Source organism: Tachyglossus aculeatus, chromosome 21, assembly GCF_015852505.1.
Source record: "Tachyglossus aculeatus isolate mTacAcu1 chromosome 21, mTacAcu1.pri, whole genome shotgun sequence".
Lineage (NCBI taxonomy): Eukaryota > Metazoa > Chordata > Mammalia > Monotremata > Tachyglossidae > Tachyglossus > Tachyglossus aculeatus.
Window position 1 is genome coordinate 21,545,529 of NC_052086.1, and position 21,466 is coordinate 21,566,994.

The following is a 21,466-nucleotide window of genomic DNA, read 5'->3' on the forward strand; positions in this document are numbered from 1 at the left end:
AGATTAAATGAAAAAGAACTGAGCATGTTTGTATTGCGAGGAAATGGGAGTTTGGGATTTTTTAAGGAAATGGGCATTGGTTGTACTTGGTACAGGTTCAGCCAACGAGTATTTCAGAAATGGTCAGGTGCACAATCAATCAGTGGTACTGAGCGCTTACTACATGCAGAGCACTGTACTAAGCTCTTGGTATAACATTATAATCTTTCCCTTGATGTAATTCAGTGCACAGGTGCTCAGTTTTTCTGGGATTGGTTTGTTCAGGAAAATCTTTTTGAAACTGTAGGTTAAAAATGAGTTGTATGTGTAGTATTGCTTGTAGAGTATAAAGAGGAGTGATTCAGGTGACTAATGTCGAAATGAGCTCTCTGGTGGGCGACACATCACAGACTGACTCTGACTACAGGCATTATCCAGTCAGAAGGTGAAGAGCAGGGAACTCTCCAACTTGTTACAATAGGCTCTAGAAAGCCGTGTTTTTCAGCCGCTATACTTTTGACAGTTTCTCCTGGGAATTATTCTCAGTCTGTTATTGCTATGAACAGGAAAACGCTGCCTTCCAGGTACACAATCCTTATACAAAGAGACCGTCCTTGTTCCTGCTCAGCTTGTCCCTGCTTCTCTGTACTTGGAAAACTAAGCAAACTTTTTAGCCCAAGGGCCCAATTCTACCCCTTGATGTGTTATTTGGAGAGACCTGTGTCTGTTCATGCATGCACGTCATGAAGCCTACCTTTTGCAACAGTCTAAAGCGTCCTCTTCCAATTTTGAAACTTTTTTTTTTGTGAGTGTCTGAACTGAGACTGCCAAATGAACTTGTATTTTGAAGCAGGTTGTAGTAGTAGTAGTAATTAGAGAAGCAGCGTGGCGTGCCTGGGTGTCAGAAGATCATGGGTTCTAATCCTGGCTCCGCCACTTGTCTGCTGTGTGAAGCAGCGTGGCTCAGTGGAAAGAGCACGGGCTTTGGAGTCGGAGGTCATGGGTTCAAATCCCGACTCTGCCAATTGCCAGCTGTGTGACTTTGGACAAGTCACTTAACTTCTCTGGGCCTCAGTTACCTCATCTGTAAAATGGGGATTAAGACTGTGAGCCCCCTGTGGGACAACCTGATCATCTTGTAACCTCCCCAGCGCTTAGAACAGTACTTTGCACATAATAAGCGCTTAATAAGTGCTATCATTATTATTGTTATTAATTGGTATTAAGTGCTCACTGTGTGCAGAGCACTATACTAAATACTGGGAGAGAATACACAGGTGGGAATTAGTTAAGTAAGGCCACTGTCCTGGGGTTCAGGGGTAATGTTTGCATGGATTGTCCATTTGTGAAAGTTAATATCCTCATCTCTCAAAAATATCATATGTTACTTTTGAAAATGGCTGAGACGGTTTTACCTTTGGCTGCGTACTTGGCTATAATGTGCAAGTTCATTTCTAATTTCTAAGTAATAGGTGTTGTTCTGAACCTACTCATGTGCATGTCCTTATATATGGTTTAAGAAATTGTAGAAAGTAAACTACTCTGCTGGTGTTTTTCAGGCTGGAATGGCACTTTACAAGATTGTACCCAAAAACCCGTACTATTTTTGGTCTGTGATGAGCTTAATTATGCAGGTGAGTGCAGTATTCAGAATGGATTGTGGAGTTTTTAAACATTTTCTTCTCTTTCTAAAGAAAGTTATTACAGATGAGGTAACTGAGGCACAGAGAAGTGAAGTGACTTGCCCAAGGTCACACAACAAACAAGTGGCAGAGCTGGGATTAGAATCCGAGATTAGAAGTACATGATGTCCATATCCCAATATTGCAGTTATTTTACTTTTTCCTCACTTTTATTCAGAAAACTATTCAAATGTGGATCCTGGGTGCCTGCAAGAGTTTGTTGTGCAAAAGTAAATGTATCAGATGTGAAACAGCCAATAGAGAGCCAGTTTTTGCAAGGGACTTCTGTGCTTTACAAGTAGCTTCAATTTATTTTTGCATGTTTGTCTTGGAGCGTGTCCGTGTTTTCCCCTGTCCAATAATTCCATGACTGCCGTGGCTAGTCCAAGTTTAATTCTCTATCCAAATACTTGACCTATTTGGTTCTGGACTTAGTCCATATGTCCCCATTTTAATTCTATTTAGTGGTATTGTGAAAAGACAATGGAATATTTTTTGTGGTTTTTTTTTTTCCATTAAAAATTACTTTATGCTGCCTTTGAAACCAACTGGAGCTCCCAGAAAGTAGTTTCTATAAATCACATTAGGAGCAGTATCTGGCCCGGACACAAGCTCAGCTAGTTTCTTCTTGCTAAAGGCCTAAAGAAGTGATCTTCGTTGGAGTGGTGCAATAATGTAAATCCAAGGAAATTAGAATGACAGTGTACTACACATATACTTTTTTATTTTCCTCTCCCTAGTCAATTTCTGCACAGGATGAAAATCTCTCCAAAACCATGTTTTTGCCTCTTGCTGAGAGAATGGTGGAAAAAATGGTGAAGGAAGACAAAATAGAGGCGGAAGCTGAAGTAAGATCTTGTAGACTTGTTTTCTAATTGCCAGAGTTATGGGTTATGATTTACAGATTGAGTTAATGGGGTGCAAGTTCTTTCTACTAGTTGTCATGTGACTGTGAAAGTTTTGAACAAATTCAAGAACCCCTTGGAAGTGACTACATGCTAGTGTAATAGTGACAACTGTGCTTTCGGGTGCTTTGAGATTACCTAAAATAGTTTGCTTCCAGAAAGGAGATACAGTTATTGCCAGATTGATGAGGATGATGATGGTATTTGTTAAGCATTTACTTTGTGTCAAGCGTTGTTCTAAGCGCTGGGGTAGATTCAGGCTAATCAGGTTGGGCACAGGCCCTGTCCCACATGGGACTCACAGTTTTAATCCCCATTTTGCAGATGAGGTAACTGAGGCACAGAGAAGTTAACTGATTTGCCCAAGGTCACAAGTGGTGGATATGGGATTAGAACCCAAGTCCTGATTCCCAGGCCTGTGTTCTATCCATTAGGCTATGCTGCTTAACCAGTTTTTTTTTTTTATGAGACTGCATCTTTTAGTCCAAAGGCATCATCATCATCATCATCATCAATCGTATTTATTGAGCGCTTACTATGTGCAGAGCACTGTACTAAGCGCTTGGGAAGTACAAATTGGCAACATATAGAGACAGTCCCTACCCAACAGTGGGCTCACAGTCTAAAAGGCAGTATCTTTTTCTCTCCTTTTCCTAAATATAAGCATAAACCGCTCTTTTTTCATTGCCGGAAAGTATTTCACTGGCTTACAACCCTAATCTGCTTGATTTCTCAGGTTGAACTGTATTATATGATCCTGGAACGTTTGGGAAAGTACCAGGAAGCCTTGGATGTTGTCAGAGGAAAACTAGGAGGTAATCGTAAAAATTTGTGGCTCCATTATGCAGTACTTGAGGAAATTTGTTTTGTTTTGTTGTCTGTCTCCCCCTTCTAGACTGTGAGCCCGTTGTTGGGTAGGGACCGTCTCTATGTGTTGCCGACTTGTACTTCCCAAGCGCTTAGTACAGTGCTCTGCACACAGTAAGCGCTCAATAAATGCGATTGAATGAATGAATGAATGAATGAATGAAATTGGTTGAGCATTAGCCTCCATTTTTTTCTAAGCAAGTGTCATGAAAAAATAGTTTCCTATACAGATTGTCCTGGGCTTACTGAATATACTCGTACCGCCAGTTGCAAATAATATTTAAAGCATTAAAAAAAACTCTCACAGGATTTCAGCATGTGAATTTATTTCCCAGGTAACTAATGTGTCCTTGGAGATAACCACCAGCCTATCCACTCTCCCACCCAGTACAACCAGTTCTACAGCTAGGAAAGTCCATTCTTTACAGCCAACCCCCCATAAAGTATTACTAGGAACTGTTAGGGTCACCAGTCGCATTGCTTTCAGCTATGTAAATCCAAAGAGAAAGTTGTCAAGTTAAATTTGCAGGATATCTTCGCAGCTGATTCCAGTCTCCTCCTGAGAAATGTTTCTTCTGAAAGAGTTTTAGTTATTCTCTTCTGCCTCCCCCTTGAGCTTCATCCAGCCCCACCTTCCAGTCCACACTCTTTGTAATTCTATCTCGAAGGCATTTTGCCAGAGTTGGAGCTATCAGATTCACATTTCCCAAGAGATACAGCCAAACCTCCACACAAACTCGCGGTTTAGCTGTGCTTTTCAAGATGAGCTCAAATTGCTGGGTTACACTAATGCTCGGGAGCATCCTACTATGTGCTGTCTTTAACAGAAGGTGAGGTTAGGAAGAGTTTGCTCCCTGCAAACTTTTGTCAGCTCCCGAATAAACCATTCACCGTGATCTCTGTAAACCTGGAGTGGCTGTATTCCTTGAGGGTGGGACAGTAAGAAAGTGTTATGAACTTGTAGCCGAATGTGAACGTGCTGCTTGCTAAAGGGAAAAGAGAAAACCGTTTAATCCGGTGTCTTAATTGTAGAAAAATTGATAAGTGAGCTGCAGAGTCGAGAGAATAAATGTATGACGATGTACAAGAAGCTGAAAAAGTGGCCAGAGTGTAACGCGCTATCCCGACGGCTTTTACTCAGAAAGTGAGTTGGTATTTCACCTTTGACTCCAAAGTGGAAACGAGGGCATTCGTGGTCAGGTAATTACTGGGTTTTGTTGGCTGTCAGAGAGGCCTTTCAACTAGACTTGATCTTAACGGTAAGGAGAGCGGAGTCATTTTTGCCAGCCAGGCCATTGACTTTCTGTGCCTCACTTTTACAGCTATCCCTTTATCTTCTTGGTAAAAAGGGGAAACGGTATTTTTGCAGTGTTTAACAGGGCACCACAACTTAGTTTTCTCATGCTTTTGGTTCACGTCCGTGCCTTTAAGCAACTTCACTGCACTACCTAAATTAAAACACTGTTGAACCCAAGGTCCTCTTTTTTTTTTTTTTTCCTTAGGGAAGAATTGAAGTATTAGATAAGCATAATGATTTTTCTGAGAAAATATGACAGTTGCCTTCCAGCTATAATTTAGGCCTTGGGATTTTTATAGGTGATCTTTTGATTTTGCCACGACTCTGAAAATGCTTCTTGGAGTGCAGACGTGCCCATTTCATTTCTCATAGAAGACACAGGGAAACAAAAAGATCGTGTCTTGCTTCCTACGGAGCAAAAATGAGGAAGATTAATTGTCATGGATTTCGTTAACTTTTGGTATACTTCGGTTTAATTTTCTTCCTTGTTCCTTATTTTAGCTCAGATGATTGGCAGTTCTACCTGACTTATTTTGACTCTGTCTTTCAATTAATTGATGAGGCCTGGGCACCTCCTGCAGAAGGAGAACAGTAAGTTGTTTTTGGTTGATTTGAGACAAATTCTTAAAGAAGTCTTCATCCTTTGCTTGCTTCTGTCTGATTAATCCATCTTTTTATAAGAGAGGGGTGGCCCATTCTCTCCTGAATGGAACACCTAGAATCAGCATTCTGGGTTTTAGTCCTCAACTCTGCCGCTGTTGACTTCGGCCACATCTCTAGTTTCTCTCTGTCTCAGTTTTGCTGCCTTCAAAATTAGGAAAATAGTAGAATTTCCCTTCCCCAACAGTATTTCAGAGTCTCTGGCGGTTTAAGGTCACTGTATCTCTCCTAGGAGTATCTCTACAGTAATGAATGCCAAATTTCTAGTCAACCCTTTGTGACATTGACAATCAATGTGTATTTATTGAGCCTTACTATGTGCGGAGACCTGTACTAAACCCTCGGGAGAGTGCAGTACAACAGAATTAGCAGGTGCATTCCCCGCCCATTACGAACTTACAGTCTAGAGGTTGTCAGTTAAGAGAGGTGGGTGGCCGCTTCCTCTTCTGCGTAATGCTCAGGTCTGTTTTTGGCATGAAGTTTTGATGATAGCAACATTACTCAGAGCCTGTTCAATTTGCATATTCACCTCTCCAGTTCCTTGGAAGGAGATGTTCATTATTCCGCCGAGGAAGCTGTGAAGTTCATCGAAGATAGGATAACTGAAGAATCGAAGAGCTCTCGGCACCTTCGGGGACCACATCTAGCCAAATTGGAGCTCATCAGACGCTTGCGATGCCAGGGATGGAATGACGAATACAAACTAGGTAAGGAGCAGTGATGACATTAGAGGTGTTTGAAGGGAAATGCAAACTGAACCCAGGCACTGTTCATCCTAATCGTGTCTTGTTTGAAAGAACTGAAGGTGGATTTGAGATAGCTACTAATAGCTTGAGTTATCAGGCTTTTACCCCCTGCTTTTTTCCCCATTAAAACCGTTTACCAGTTAAAATCAGATGGATCAAGTTTTTTTTGTTTTTTGGGTTTTTTTTGGATATTTTTCACCCATGTAGAAATGTGACACTGGTTATACATCTGGTATTTTTTTTTTTAACAATTTCTGTGAACATACTGTTCTTTCTTGTTGTCATTGATTTATGGCTCTCCTTGTTTATTTTTCTCTCCTTAGGAGAGCCTGAGTCAGCAGGAGTTGTTCCTCCTGTTTCTATTAAAAAGGAATAACTTTAAAGGCCTTTCACAAACTACAGAGGAGAAGGGAAGGAATATTTAAAGAAATACCAAAGCCATCACTCTCTTATTTAGTTGTTTAGAATTGAAAATGCTTCAGCCCCTGAATAAATTTGGTGGTTTTCCTCTTAGGTAATCCAGAAGAGTTAATGTTCCAGTACTTTAAAAAGTTTGGGGACAAACCTTGCTGTTTTACCGACCTCAAAGTATTTGTTGATCTCTTGCCCTCCACAGAGTGTACCAAGGTAAGAACAGTTATGTTTCAGTGAAATAAAGTCAAGTCCTTGGGAAATCAAAAGTGTGAAAGTTTTCCATTTAGCACAGGCCAGCTTATTCCCTGAGGAAATTTCTGCTCACTTTTGGCTGTTGGGGTCAGTTTTGCTCAAAAATGGCATAAGACATTGAAGTGTATAAAAACATTAGATGGAAAGAATCCAAACAGAATGTCCAAAGCAGGAGAAGGTCAAAATGTAGAAGTCATTAATGCTCAGGGAATTGGGAATTAGTTCCCTGGCAATTAGAGAAGCAGCATGGCTCAGTGGAAAGAGCACGGGCTTTGGAGTCAGAGGTCATGGGTTCAAATCCCGGCTCCAACAGTTGTCAGCTGTGTGACTTTGGGCAAGTCACTTCACTTCTCTGTGCCTCAGTTACCTCATCTGTAAAATGGGGGATTAAGATTGTGAGCCCCCCATGGGACAACCTGATCTCCTTGTAACCTCCCCAGTGCATAGAACAGTGCTTTGCACATAGTAAGCACTTAATAAATGCCATTATTATTAATTACATGTATCCAAGGTCTGGAGTCGTACAAAAAGAAAGACCGTCCAGCAATCGGGGGTACTGACTCCCATACTGCGAATAGTGTTTCTATATCTGGACTGCATGGGGCTCATGGTCTAAGGGGGAAGGAAACATTCCCTCTTTGTGGACAAGGAATGTGCCTAACAATTTTGTGGTGGTCTATTTTCCCAAGTGCTTACTTCTCTGCACACAGAAAGTGCTCAGTAAATACCATCAATTAGTTATATGACTAGATACCTTTGTCAGATGAAAGAAAGAGCATCTCCAGCCCCACCCCATATAAATTTCTGTTAGTTGGGAAAGATGATTTTAATAATCCCAAACTCTGTTGGATTAGGTCTGCAGGTGAAAATCATATCATGCGGCAGAATTGTTCTTCCAAGCGGTTGCAGAATAATCCCTGCAGATGTGTGCCAGACTCCACTAGCACTAAGGGATGTGAGCCAGTCTATAAAGACAGTCACACGCACACTTTCCAGAGGATGGACTATGGAGTCCAGCTTCATTCCCAGTTTGTCATATAAATCTGTTGCCTTTTTGTTTTCCTTTCATGACTAAACACTGAATGTCATTCTGGTTTCTTGTAACTGTTCATTTCAGAAGAATTACGCAGGTTGCAAAAACTGAATCAACACCGTTTAGTCCCATAACCTGCTATGATGTTTCTACATTGAAAAAAAAATATCAGTAATAAGCAGAAATAATGCTTAATAAACCAACAGGCTAGAACAGAAAAGCCAGTGATTGCAACGGAACTTTTAAATGGATTAGAAACTCACCATTTAGGACTGCATTTCTGTTTTTTTTGTTGGGATTTGAACTCTGCTTTTTTTTTTTTTCCAGTGCTCTTTTGCTGGAGAACTGGACTGTTAATTTGATCTCTTCCTAACCCTGAAACTCTGGAAACCACATTTTTAAGAGTGTAAATTAATGAGTTAAATAATAATAATAATTTTGGTATTTGTTAAGCGCTTACTTATGTGCCAAGCACTGTTCTAAGCACTGGGGTAGATACAAGGTAATCAGGTTGTCCCACATGGGGCGCACGGTTTTTATCCCCATTTTACAGACGAAGTAACTGAGGCACAGAGAAGTTAAGTGGCTTGCCCAAGATCAAACAGAAGACAAGTGGCAGAGCTGGGATTAGAACCCACGTCCTCTGCCAAGTCCAGGCTCTTGGCACTAAGCCACACTAAACAAAACTGTACCTGTGCATGGTGTATAGAATGATATTGAAGATATTTCTATGGTAGCCTTTAATAACAGGAGCAGCATGACCTAGTGGAAAGAGCACGGGCCTGGGAGTGAAGTGATCTGGGTTCTAATCCCAGGTTATACCAGTTGCCCGCTGTGGGACTTTGGGCAAGTCACTTAACTTTTCTGTGCCTCAGTTTCCTCATTTTAAAAAACTGGTACTTGTTAAGCACTTCCTATATACCAGACACTGTTCTAAACTAGAGTGGGTATAGTACATGCAGATCGGACATAGTCCCTATCCCACATGGGGCGCAAAGTCTAAGTCAGAGGGAGTGGGATTTAATCCCCATTTTGCAGATGAGGTAACTGAGGCACAGAGGAATAAAGTGACTGGCCCTAGGTCTCATACCAGACAGGTGGTGGAGTTCATTCATTCATTCAGTCATATTTATTGAATTAGAACCCAGGTCCTCTGACTCTGTTAGGCCGGTCCTCTTTCCATTAGGCCACACTGCTTCCCATATCTTCCCTCATCTGTAAAATGGGGATTCAATACTTGTTATCCTTCCTACTTAAGACTGTGAGCCCTGTGTGGGACAGGGACTGTGTGCAGCCTAATTAACTTTTATCTACCACAGTGCTTAGGACAGTGCTTGACATATAATAACAATAATAATAATAATCACTATGGTATTTGTTAGGCACCTACTATTTGCCAAGCACTGTTTTAAGTACTGGGGTAGATACAAAATAATTAGGTTGGACACAGTCCCTGTCCCACATGAGGCTCACAGTCCCAGTCCTCATTTTTCAGAAGAGGTAACCGAGGCACAGAGAAGTGAAGCAACTTGCCCAAGGCCACAGATCAAACAAGTGGCAGAGCCGGAATTAGAACCCACGACCTCTGGCTCCCAAGCCCGTGCTCTTCCCACTAGGCCATGCTGCTTCTCATGTTAATATCATATACGTGCTTAACAAATTCCACAATAATACTAATATGATTGGGAGTCTATTGGGAATGATTAATAGGTGTTCAAGATCAGGTATGATTAGAAACTTGTTGAATCTTTTTCTTTACAGTTCATCAATCAATTACTCGGAGTTGTGCCTTTGTCAGCACCAAAAGAGGACAAGCCAGCTCTGCCGGCTGACATCAAAGCCCTCCAACAACATTTATGTGTGGTGCAACTAACAAGATTATTAGGCCTTTATCACACCATGGATAAGAACCAGCAGCTGACGGTAGTCCGAGAGTTGATGTTAAGATACCAGCATGGGCTAGAGTTTGGTGAGCATCTCAAAAAATGCAGTGTCTGGTGGTGTGTTTAAGCTTTGGTCCACACTTTCTAGAACTGGTGTCATCTCTCGTGATTCCTCTTCTTCTGCTCCTTATTTTAAGAAAGCCAAACTCTGAGGCAGAGAAATGAGAAGATCCTTTAGATCATGTCTTTTTCAGATTTGAGGTTTCTGCATTTCTCATTTTCTTCAAGATGACCATTCTATTCCTGGCTAGATTCATGCATTCATTCAGTCGTATTTATTGAGCGCTTACTGTGTACAAAGCACTGTATGAGTATCAGCTTTTAGAACTGATGTGGCTAATAAACACTGTGGCCTCAGCTGATAGAAATATTCTGCAGCACTGTTTTAGAAATTATTTATTTTTTTTTAATCTCTCCCCTTAAGCTTTCCTCAAACCTACTTGTGAATCAAAATAAATGAGTAATAAGATTCTGAAAGATGATACACATGTAATGTATAGAGGTATATAGATGTCCTGGAAAAATGTATAATGGAGAAATGTAAATAGCAAAATAGAAGAGTAAACTTTGTTCAAAATATTTATAAAAAGTCAGTCTTAAAGGCAGCCTTCTTTGAGCATCATGCATGGTAGTTTGGGCGTTTTTAATTACAGGAAGCAGTGGGATAATTGGATCTGCTTTTTTCCCTCAGGGAAATCCTGTTTGAAAACAGAATTGCAGTTTTCAGATTACTACTGTCTACTTGCAGTCCACATACTTATTGATATGTGGCTAGAAGCAGGTACGTTACAATTGTAAACTTTAGTTTTTATTGAGCAACACTGCTGTTCTGATTTCTGTACCATTTCAACATTCATTTCAGACTATCTCGTTTTGTATGTTCCTTTATTGTTCCTTCTTCTCCCGCAATCTCTCTCAAAGACGTTTTTGCCAAAGTTATTTTCATCACATGGAAGAAAATGTTAAATTGGGGCTATTTCCAATGAAACTTGACCATGGTCACATCCGATTAGACTCAGCCTTGAAAGATACTTCGTTTCCTACTATTCTTTACCCAACCTGGACCAACAGCCAGCACTTGGCACCACAGTAAGCACTTAAGAAGTGCCATAATAATTAATAGCCATCCATGTTTGGGAAGATGATACCGCAGTCTACTAGGCAAACTATGCTGGCCCGCTTCTGACGCAGCCTCATCACCACATTTTTTTCAAAACATATTTTAGAGCAGTTTAATTTATTGAAAATCTATAAAGGTCTTCGAAGGAAATTTGCAGGTCAGGTTATGATGTGTCTCAGATTGGGACTGCCATTTCCAATAAATGCTTGTTTGTTGTTTTTTTAGGGTATTTGTTCAGTGCTTACTTTGTTTATAGCACTGTAGTAAGCGCTGGGGTAGATACAAGTTAATCAGGTGGACTCAGTCCATGTCCCATATGGGGCTCAAATTCTTAATCCCCACTATGCAGATGAGCTTACTGAGGCACACAGAAGTGACCTGACTTGCCCAAGGTCACACAGCAGACAGGTGGTGGGGCCGGGATAATAATAATGGTGGTATTTGTTAAGCGCTTACTATGTGCCAAGCACTGTTCTAAGCGCTGAGGTAGATACAAGGTAATGGGGTTGTCCCACATGGGGCTCACATTCTTAATCCCCATTTTACAGATGAGGGAACTGAGGCGCAGAGAAGTTAAGTGACTTGCCAAAGGTCACACAGCAGACAAGTGGCGGAGTTGGGATCAGAACCCCCAACCTCTGACTCCCAAGCGACGAGTGGCGGAGTCGGGATTAGAACCCACAACCTCTGACTCCCAAGGCCACGCTCTTTCCACTGAGCCACGCTGCTTCTCTAACCCAGGTCCTTCTGACTCCAAGGCCTGGGCTCTATCCACTAGGCCAAGCTGCTGACAGATATATTGTTTGTTACGAAGCCTCTCTTGAGGGGCCAATGGCTCTGTGTAACTTTACTCGCTTGCTTCCAGGGGAAGAGAGAGCAGCGTGGCAGGCCCTCTTATTACTAGAAGAGGGATTAACCCACAGTCCTTCCAATGCCCAGTTCAAATTGCTGCTTGTTCGAATCTACTGCCTTCTGGGTGCATTTGAGCCAGTCATGGATCTCTATTCCAGTCTTGATGCAAAACATATACAGCATGACACCATTGGGTAGGTACTGTGTACTCTGAATTACACATCGAACAGTCGTTGACTTTGTGGTACCAAATGATTTACTCCAGAGATTCATAACCAATCTTATAAATGCCACTGTTCCTCTTCATAAGGGAAAAGGTTGAGCTGAAACCTGTGGTGTTCCACCTTGAAACAACTTGTTTTTGATATCTATTGTCAGCTTACAAAAATTAGCTTTAAAGGGGCCAGAAATACCTGGCCAGAGTATCGACAAAATATCCCCTTAGGGCAAGGCATAAGCTCTTAGAGTTGCTCTGAAATCTTGATTTTGTTCCCCTGAGTTCAGGAAACGTGGCATGTGTTTCACCTGTTGATATGAGAGATTCATTTGAATTACTCCCTCCAGGATGAATTTTGAGAGAGCGCACTGTTACACATTGTCTCTGTTTGATTGAGAAAAGACAGCCCTGTGTCCTGCTAGACAAGAGGAGCTGCAGCTGTCTCCCTGTAGAGTTGAAACTTCTTCCTGGTGACACTAATTTAAGAAAGTCCTAAGAATCGAGGTGTGGGGGTGGGGGGATTTCAGCTGAGGCCTTTTAGTTTGGCATCTTTCTCCCTCCCCCTCCGCCCTTTGTTTGTTCTTTATGGGCTGTGAGGGTGTGTCTAATATGATTCCCTCTACCCAAGGGTTATGATGGATGGCTGTTCATTTATTTTTCCGAGGTTCAGTGATTTATTAGGGAGCCACACAAATGGGAATAGGCATATCTAACTTCTTTGTTCTATCTTCCAGTTATCTTCTGACCCGATATGCTGAGCCATTAGGTCAGTATGCTGCTGCATCCCAGTCATGTAACTTTGCCCTCAGGTTTTTCCACTCCAACCAGAAAGATGTAAGTGAAAATGTTTCTTTCAGCATGAACTCTAACCAAACCATTTTAATTCCATCTATTTAAAATGCTTTTACAAAAAGCGTTCACAGGGCTTGAACGGTGGTCAAGATTTTTGCAAATGAAACAGCTTCCAGCCTGGAACCTTCAATCTCAAACTAAAAGGGAAAAAATTGGATACATGTGGAGTCAAGAAGGGTGACCCATGTAATAGTTAAACCCAGAACTCCTTATCATGCTGGGAAGGAGAGACATGGCACTTATCTCAGATTTGGGACTTGTTAACTGATCTCCATTTTTGTGAGAGTTGGTCTCTTTCTAATGGAGAAAAGTAGTACTCTCTCAAAGTTTACAACCTCTGGAATGACTAGAGCTATGTGTGCTCATGTATTTGTAGCTAGGCTCTCTTTTTTTTGTTCCCCAACTGTGCCCTATGGCAAGGAGCACTTACAGAGATATCTTAAAATCAGCAAAAGTCAAATAGAAGCTCCCCCATATTAAATATCCTGGTCCTACATTGCCTAGTTTTGGTCTGGACAAGACTCATCAAGGGAATGCCAAGCCAGATGTTTGTTTCACTGGAAAACATCCAACCCTTAGAGCCACCCAAATCAATGCCAGCTCTCGTGTGGATGGATAAGGAGGAAACATTGCCCAGGGAAGTCTGTTAGGTCCTTGTGTTATTTCAGTAAAAATTTCCCACGTGTTCTTAACTTTAAACATTGAATACTTGTTTGTGCTCAGTTCTGGCCTGGAAAAACATGCCTATGACTTTGGGAGTGGACCAAACTTGTAAACAATTGGTGGGTTAACACAATGGTTTCTGAGTCTTTTCTCTGCTATTGTCAAAAATCACCAAGCAGAGCAAGCTTTTCTAAAACAATGGCAGCGTAAGCAAGTAAGAGAATCAGTGTGGCCTAGGGGATAGAGCCCGGGGCTGGGAGTCGGAGGACTCTAATCCCAGCTCTCCCACTTGTCTGCTGTGTGACCTTGGGCAAGGAGCTTCACTTCTCCGTGCCTCAGTTCCCTCATCTGTAAAATGGGGAGTAAGACTATGAGCCCCCATGTGGGACAGGGACAGTTAGTACAGTGTCTGGCACATAGAAAGCACTTAACAAGTTTAAATAAAGCTGGGGGTGGGGACAGTTGTGCTGTTCCAGAAGGGTATGGAACAGCTGTCTTTCGGGATGTGTTGCGACCTCCGGCTTGGTGCCATTGTGTAGAGGCATGAACGGACGGGTTCCTGGATTCCTCCTGGGGGATGGGGACGGACTGGTTTCTGGATTCCTCCTGGGGGATGGGGAGGCAGTGGGCGGTGGACTTATAAGACTGAGGGGCCAGTCAAATGAGTGGATGGGTAAGGGAGCTGTTCCACAATGGCCACCTGGCAAAAGCTGCCAATTTGAAGAGTCACCAGAGAGTGCTTGGCAACTCTCTAATGTAACTGGTCATCGATACCATCACCTGCCGTCACCACCGTTTCTCCAAGGCAGCATTCACCAGCAAGTGAAAAGCATGCCAGTTTTTTGAACTCACTGGTAGTCTGTCAATAGTGACTGACTGAATAAGTCACTTGCTGCAGACTGAATAGTGAACAGTGAATAGACTGAAGATTGAATAGTGACTTAGTGAATGTAGAGTGCTATACTAAGCACTTGGGGGAGTACAGTAGAATTAGGAGACATAACTTTGGCCTTCAAAGATCTTACAATCTGTCGGGGGGGAAGGCAGAGATTAAAGTTAAGTTAGAGATATGTGGGTGTGATAGGGCATAAAGGTGTATGTATCAGTTCATGTCCGGCATGAGGGTTGGGAGTATTTAAATGCTTAAGTTTCTCAGCAGTGTTGAAATGGCACCCGGGGGTATTAAGTGGGGAGATTAGCATAAATATGTCAGTGCCAGGCCAGTAGGCTGGCATCATGAGAAAATTCATCTAAAATCCTTCTGCAAAACCAGGCAGTCGTGACAGGTGGATTTCATGAGAGTGGCATCAATTTCATGAGAGTGGCATCTCATGTTTCCATGCCTGCATTTCCTAGCATTGTGGGGTGTTTTTCTTTATTTTAATAAAGGAAAAAATGTTTCACTCTTTTGTTCGTTTTGAAATGCTCTGGTAATCTCCTGGATTTAGTTCCTATATTGTCCATGTGAATGACAATATAGTGATATTCATTTTTTGTTGAATCTCTTGGTATCTGAGAAAGAGTTTATTTTATAGTTCAGGGTAATTAGTCCTTGCTGTATAGTCTGTGTGATTCCGATCCTCCACACTTTTCTTGGCCAAAGAATTGTATTTTACAATGTGTCAGCATAGGGAAGCAACACTTATGAATGCTTATTGAGATGGTTTTACATGTTTGAGATCTGGGGCTGGTGATGTAAAAGTTAACTTCCTCTTCTTCCAAATATAGTATGTTCAAAGCTGCTGGGGTTTTCATTCCAAATAGTGTTCCTTCCTGAAGAGAAAAGAAACCCACCTAGATAATTCAAGATGTCAGGCAGTTGTGAATGACTCTTTGTTTCTGATTGATGTTCTGCTGTTTGAATGTGGCAGGAATGCCTAATTATATCTGAATGTATTTTATCCTCTCAACTAAGCTGTCAGTTCTCTGCCAAGGCTGGCACATGAACTTTTTTTATAGTGTTATTAGTGTTTTGCACTCGTTTTGCTTTCATATCTGTGTGAAATGCAAAAGAGTGTAATTCATTGTTATTTTCGAGTTTTAACTCCTTGTATGGTCGCCAGGATATATTTGGAAAAAGGCAGGTGCAATCCAATTCACACAATGTCCGTGAATAGCGTTGTCAGTTGCCAGAAGACAAATCTAAAATTAAGAACCCCTGCTTAAGTGTTAAATGCTTTTTTAACTAAACGCAATTAAAGCCTACAGCATCATGACAAATGCACCCTGACCTGAAAAACAAGCTTCACTTTTGACATGCCAGGTTTGGAATTACTATTCATTCATTCGCCCTAGGATGGAAGATGATGAAGCATTCTTTTCAACATGGATTATTAACCTGCCTAATGAAAAGAGACCAACTTTCCATGGTCTTACTTCATGTTGCAGCATTCCAACTCAGAGTACAACAGAAAGACTGCTGTACTCTCAATTCACAGATGCAAAGCCATGTTCTTTAACAACCTGAGAAATGGCATCCAAGGGTTAAATTTTTAATAGAATCAAAATCCCCATATACTTTTCTTCTGGATATCTAATTGTTTGTAGTTCACAATGTTTTGAGGAGCATATTCTGAAGCACAAATAAGGGGAAGAAAGTTTTATTTCCCCTGAGCACGACTTTTTGCCAATGAGTTGAAGACTGTGTGGGAAGGCTTAAGGATGGCTTTGCCTTTTTTGAAGTGCCATCACCTGCTGTCATGTCAGCTGCTCCCAGAATGGAGCCTTTGCTATAAAGGAATTAGTTCCCGAATCTTTATATCACTGGAGTTGCCTTTCGGCTGTGTTCAGAACAGACGTGGTCTCGCAAACTTCCTTGTCTCCTGCCCATTTGGCCGTGAATCAGGGTTCATTTCAGGAATCCAAATCACTTCATCAGTTTGCAAAGAAGTAAAAGAAGGTTATCGCGGACCACATCTCCCAGTCCTCACCGCAGTTCGGATTGCCTGCAGTTTCCCTCCCCACCTACTGTTGGTTCAAGAGGTTGCCTTTTCACCCTGCTAACACTTCTCAGCTCTCATCCTGTCCTCGGCCTTTTGGATCTCACCACCCAGGTCTGCAGCAGCACCTATAACTGCGTTGTTAAAGGGGGACTATCATAAGAAAGCGGAGTCAAAGAAACATTGCCTCTCGAGTTTGGTTAAGAACAATATTGCCTCCTCGTTCATTCATTCATTCAGTCGTATTTATTGAGCTCTTACTGTGTGCAGAGCACTGTACTAAGCACTTGGGAAGTACAAAATCGGCAACATATAGAGACGGTCCCTACCCAACAACGGGCTCACAGTCCAGAAGGGGTAGACAGACAACAAAACAAAACATGTAGACAGGTGTCAAAATCGTCAGTACAATTAGAATTAAAGCTATATCCCAACCTGGCTCCTCTTATTTTACTGCAGTTTATTTTAAAATGTTATTTTTAACTTCACTTTCTATAGCTTTGGGAGCGCAATGGACTGCTCAGAATTGGAACCTGCTAAACAGTTTAGCGATGCTTGGGGGGCCTCCATGGAATAGTTAAATTTGGGGTTTACAGTTGGATGTAATGATGCAGTGTCTTCCATGATTTGTCCCAAGCAGACACTGAATTGAACTTTCTTCAATTATTATTCTGATCAGGTCTTCCTTGAGGTCTGTGCTCTCTGATGCCTGCAGAATTCACACACATTTTCTCTCTCATTCTCTCTTCCATCGCACTCTTCCAGCTCAAGTAGCATGGAAGGATAGGAACGAGGCAATATTTTTACCCTTTATGCAAGCAGAGAGGTAACCTGAGCTTTTTATCATAGTCCTTCTTTACTCCTGCAGGAGCAGAAGTAATCTTTTTAATTTTCTTGTGTCCACCCATCTTTAATTTCTCCAGATACCGCAGGCAAACAGTTCGTCGAGGTGTCCCGTGGGGGTTTAAAAGCCGCATCGAATGCAGTTTGAATTAGCGCCCGTGGCGCAATCCCGCGGCCTGAAATGAACCCTACGAGGCTGTTAATCAGAGGGTATGTTGTTGACTATTAGCATATTTTCCTATCGGGCAACTGGTCCGAATGCAATCACAAGACCGGGGCAGAGGAAAGCCAGACAGGCAGAGCAAGAGCTGGTTCAGACAGCTGTCTTCCTCCCACCCCCTTTCTTTTCTTCTTTTTTTGGGGGGTTGGAAACCCTTGGTTTTGGTACTTTCTTGGCAACTTTGTGTCTTCAGATCTGGCTGAGTCTGTCAGCCGTCCCGTGAAGATCCGGATGGAGTGGGCCTGTTCCCACGAAGATCTCGACATGGTTTCCGATTTGTCGGCAGGCCCGCATTGTGGTTAGCAGTCCAACATGGTCTCTTTTATACTGAATTTGTGCTGAAGTAATGTACTGTGAGGGTTCCCTTGCGCTTGGTCTGTAGTACTGTTTTCAGCAGGGACGTTCTAAAGCGTGGATGGATGTGAAGTTTGGGTTTTTTAAGATTTCATGGTTAAGTTTACTCAGTATTTCCTGGGATTATGAGCACTTCCGGAATGGATCTGGCGTCTTTATGATCTCGTTTGATGGGCACGCGTCTGTGATAGTATGTGATGTACTCAGAAACATAATAAAGTGGAGCGTGTCTTCTTTTTTTTGTTCTTTTTTTGTTTGTTTTTGGCAATTGCAATGTAAAATAGCACATCTTAATCGCAGAAAACGTGGAATAGTAATGTTTTAAGGGTTTCAGTCAGTGACATCACCAGACCCCCCAGTTGAGAGAGTTGAAAGTTATTTCTGTCTCTGCAGTGGTGGCATCGGCTGAGCATCATTGTTGGTCCCTGGGAAATTAAAAATGAGCCATTTAACTGTGGAGACTAGGGAGGAGAAAAGTAGCCAAGTTTTAAGGGATGGGTATTCATGAGAGTTGAATCAAGCTTGAAGGAATTCTGCCTGGTGACCGTTACTTGATGAGCCTGCAAGTCTGGATTTGAACGCTTTCCCTATAATGTCAGTTTGGTTATTTTCATTGTCATTACTGTTTTGCTGGAATGATGTACTGCAGCTGGGTGGCTTGTGGAAAATATGCACACAGAGGTGTGATATCTCTTCTTTCTAGACCTCAGAATACATTATTCAAGCCTACAAATATGGAGCATTTGAGAAGATCCCAGAATTTATTGCATTTAGGAACAGACTGAATAGCTCCCTGCACTTTGCCCAAGTTCGAACTGAACGGATGTTGTTAGACCTCCTACTTGAAGCAAATATGTAAGTACGTCAGACTGAGAGGAAATTGATAACCTAGTCCACAAACACGTAACTTTTTACCACTCTCGAGGCAATCGCTACCTTGAAAACTGGAAAACTGATCATATTATGGCTTGTCATTTCTGTGGGTGAGCATGAAAGTTAGTGCTAGACATTGAAGGCTGACTTAGGCTCAGATACAATTCTGAGACTGCACAGTTCCTTAGGCTTTGCCGGAAAATATGATACCGAGTCAATGTAGCATGCAAACCTTTCTCATGAGACTGCCAGAATGCTTACGTGTCCGGTTAATGTGATGAATTTGCATATTGCTGATGTTTTCATTGTTTATCTCCTAGATCAACCAGCTTAGAGGAAAGTATAAAGTCCATGAGCCTGAATCCCGAAGAAGATGACATTCCATGGAAAGATCTGCGGGATAACCGAGACTTAAATGTTTTCTTTAGTTGGAATCCCAGAGACAGGTGACCAGAATTTAATCAGGAACGATCAGTGGTGCAGTAGTTTGAGGTTGTTTATCGCGAGTTTACATTTTTCTTCCAGGTATTTCAAAAAACCACACGGTTCTATCAAGATTGGCAGCTAAAAAATCGTAGTGGTGTGTTTCATAATTTGCTGCAACATTTTTTAAAGGCATGAGCTCACACAAAGCCAGAATTGGCATTCTTCCACCCATGCACCAGGACATTTTGGTGACTACTTTTAGTAGTAGCAGCACTTCTGTTTTAGGGAGGGGATCATGCACCCTTCCATCATATTCCTGGGCCCTGTCTCCTGCCACTTATCTCCCCACTTTCCCTATCTCTGCCATGACTGCAGGATCGCCATAGGGAACCTTGGATGGCTGTGTAACTCTAGATGCCCCAAACCTGGAAGGATCAGTGGTGATTATAGTTAAACTGTGGCTTTATATGAGAGCCCAAAGTGCACCACACAGTGGAAAGAGCACGGGCTTTGGAGTCAGAGGTCATGGGTTCAAATCCCGACTCCGCCAGTTGTCAGCTGTGTGACTTTGGGCAAGTCACTTAGCTTCTCTGGGCCTCAGTTACCTCATCTGTAAAATGGGGATAAAGACTGTGAGCCCCTCGTGGGACAACCTGATCACCTTGTATCCCCCCAGCGCTTAGAACAGTGCTTCACACATAGTGAGCGCTTAACAAATGCCATCATTATCATTATTCTCTCAGTTCCCAAACGTGGTCACCAACACCTGAGTTACAGTTTGGAAATGGAGACCGAAGAAGGCCGGATCATTCATGGCGTGTGGGAGTGTCTTCCCACCCAGGAAACTGAGGTGGCAGCTTTACTTCCCTCACAGAGAGATTAGGGTAGAAGTTATTGTAAGCATTCTGAAATCCTCAATAGGAAAGTGCTAAAGAGGATGTTGGGATTAAAATTGGGATTATTTGTTTCAGAGGCCTATTATTCATTTTTTTCATGCCTTCAGAGGTCTCTTCACCTATGGTCAGTCCCTCCTTAGGGGTATAAGTGCTATAAGGTAATTACATTTGAACAGGCAAAGGAAGCTAGGTCTTTACTGAAAAGTTTGGGGTGCTTCTATTTTTAAGGGATATTTCCGAAGACCATAAAAAGCTCTCCTTGGAGGAGGAAACTATCTGGTTGAGAATCCGCTCCTTAACATTAAGGCTGGTCAGTGGACTCCCAAGCCTTAGACACGCTGTTGAGCCAAAAAACTCAGAAAAGACGACAGAAAATGGAGTCTCCTCCAGGATAGATACTATTCGTTCACTCCTTCAACAACTAGAAGCGGCACTGGATGCAGGAAAGAAATTTGTTGAGCGGAAAATTCAGGTATCATCCAAACTTATGAGATGAACTAAAATTTGAAATTTCTAACGATGGGTAGAAAGATAAATCAGATAAACTAGCAACTACAGACACTGGGGAAGTTGTGACTGTTTGGAAACTTTACAGAGACCCATCTGCTTGGGGCTAGTAACTATTTCAGACAGAGAACTAATGCATCAATCAGTGGTGTTTATTGAGTGCCTATTGTGTGCAGAGCACTGTACTAAGCGCTTGGGAAAGTATACTGTAACAGATGGTAGATGAGATCGCTGCCTACAAGGAGCTTGGCTCAGTGGAAAGAGCCCGGGCTTGGGAGTCAGAGGTCGTGGGTTCAAATCCCAGCTCCGACACTTGTCAGCTGTGTGACTTTGGGCAAGTCACTTAACTTCTCTATGCCTCAGTTCCCTCATCTGTAAAATGAAGGTTAAGACTGTGAGCCCACCGTGGGACAACCTGATCTCCTTGTAACCGCCCCAGCGCTTAGAACGTTGCCTTGCGCATAGTAAGCGCTTAATAAATGCCATCATTATTATTATTATTATAATTATTAAGGAGCTTGCAGTCTAAATTAAAATTTGTAAATTTATTGATATTATTGTCACCTAATCTGGGAAGAAAAATTATGATATTTAAGCGCTTACTATGTGCCAGGCACTTCCAGGTGCTAGGGGAGATACAAGATGATCAGGTTGGACACAATCCCTGTCCCATATAGGGCTCACAGTCTTCATCCTCATTTTACAGATGAGGGAAGTGAGGCCCAGACAAGTGAAATGACTTGTCCAAGTTCACACAGCAGAGAAGTGACAGAGAAGGGATTAGAACCCATGACCTTCCGACTCCCAGCCCCATTCTCTAGCCACTGTGCTATGCTGCTTCTCAAGGGTCAGTAAAAAAAAATTGCAGAGGGGAGGAGTCATGGTTTGGGGAACCCCGGGTGCTGAGAAAGTAGCAGTTGTAGGCG

The 21,466-nt window shown here is 42.2% G+C and overlaps 1 protein-coding gene across 1 annotated transcript in view; it reads left to right on the forward strand.

Annotated features, from left to right (window-relative positions):
- Window positions 1-21,466, forward strand: part of NAA25 (N-alpha-acetyltransferase 25, NatB auxiliary subunit) — a 61,912-nt gene that overhangs the window by 28,146 nt on the left and 12,300 nt on the right. The window contains exons 5-18 of the mRNA XM_038762856.1: window positions 1,539-1,613; window positions 2,402-2,509; window positions 3,303-3,381; window positions 4,466-4,577; window positions 5,232-5,321; window positions 5,928-6,097; window positions 6,651-6,763; window positions 9,597-9,804; window positions 10,470-10,559; window positions 11,764-11,944; window positions 12,702-12,801; window positions 18,542-18,693; window positions 19,032-19,157; window positions 20,262-20,505. Of these exons, the coding sequence (XP_038618784.1) occupies window positions 1,539-1,613; window positions 2,402-2,509; window positions 3,303-3,381; window positions 4,466-4,577; window positions 5,232-5,321; window positions 5,928-6,097; window positions 6,651-6,763; window positions 9,597-9,804; window positions 10,470-10,559; window positions 11,764-11,944; window positions 12,702-12,801; window positions 18,542-18,693; window positions 19,032-19,157; window positions 20,262-20,505 (1,848 nt within the window). The remainder of the gene's footprint in view (window positions 1-1,538; window positions 1,614-2,401; window positions 2,510-3,302; window positions 3,382-4,465; window positions 4,578-5,231; window positions 5,322-5,927; window positions 6,098-6,650; window positions 6,764-9,596; window positions 9,805-10,469; window positions 10,560-11,763; window positions 11,945-12,701; window positions 12,802-18,541; window positions 18,694-19,031; window positions 19,158-20,261; window positions 20,506-21,466) is intronic.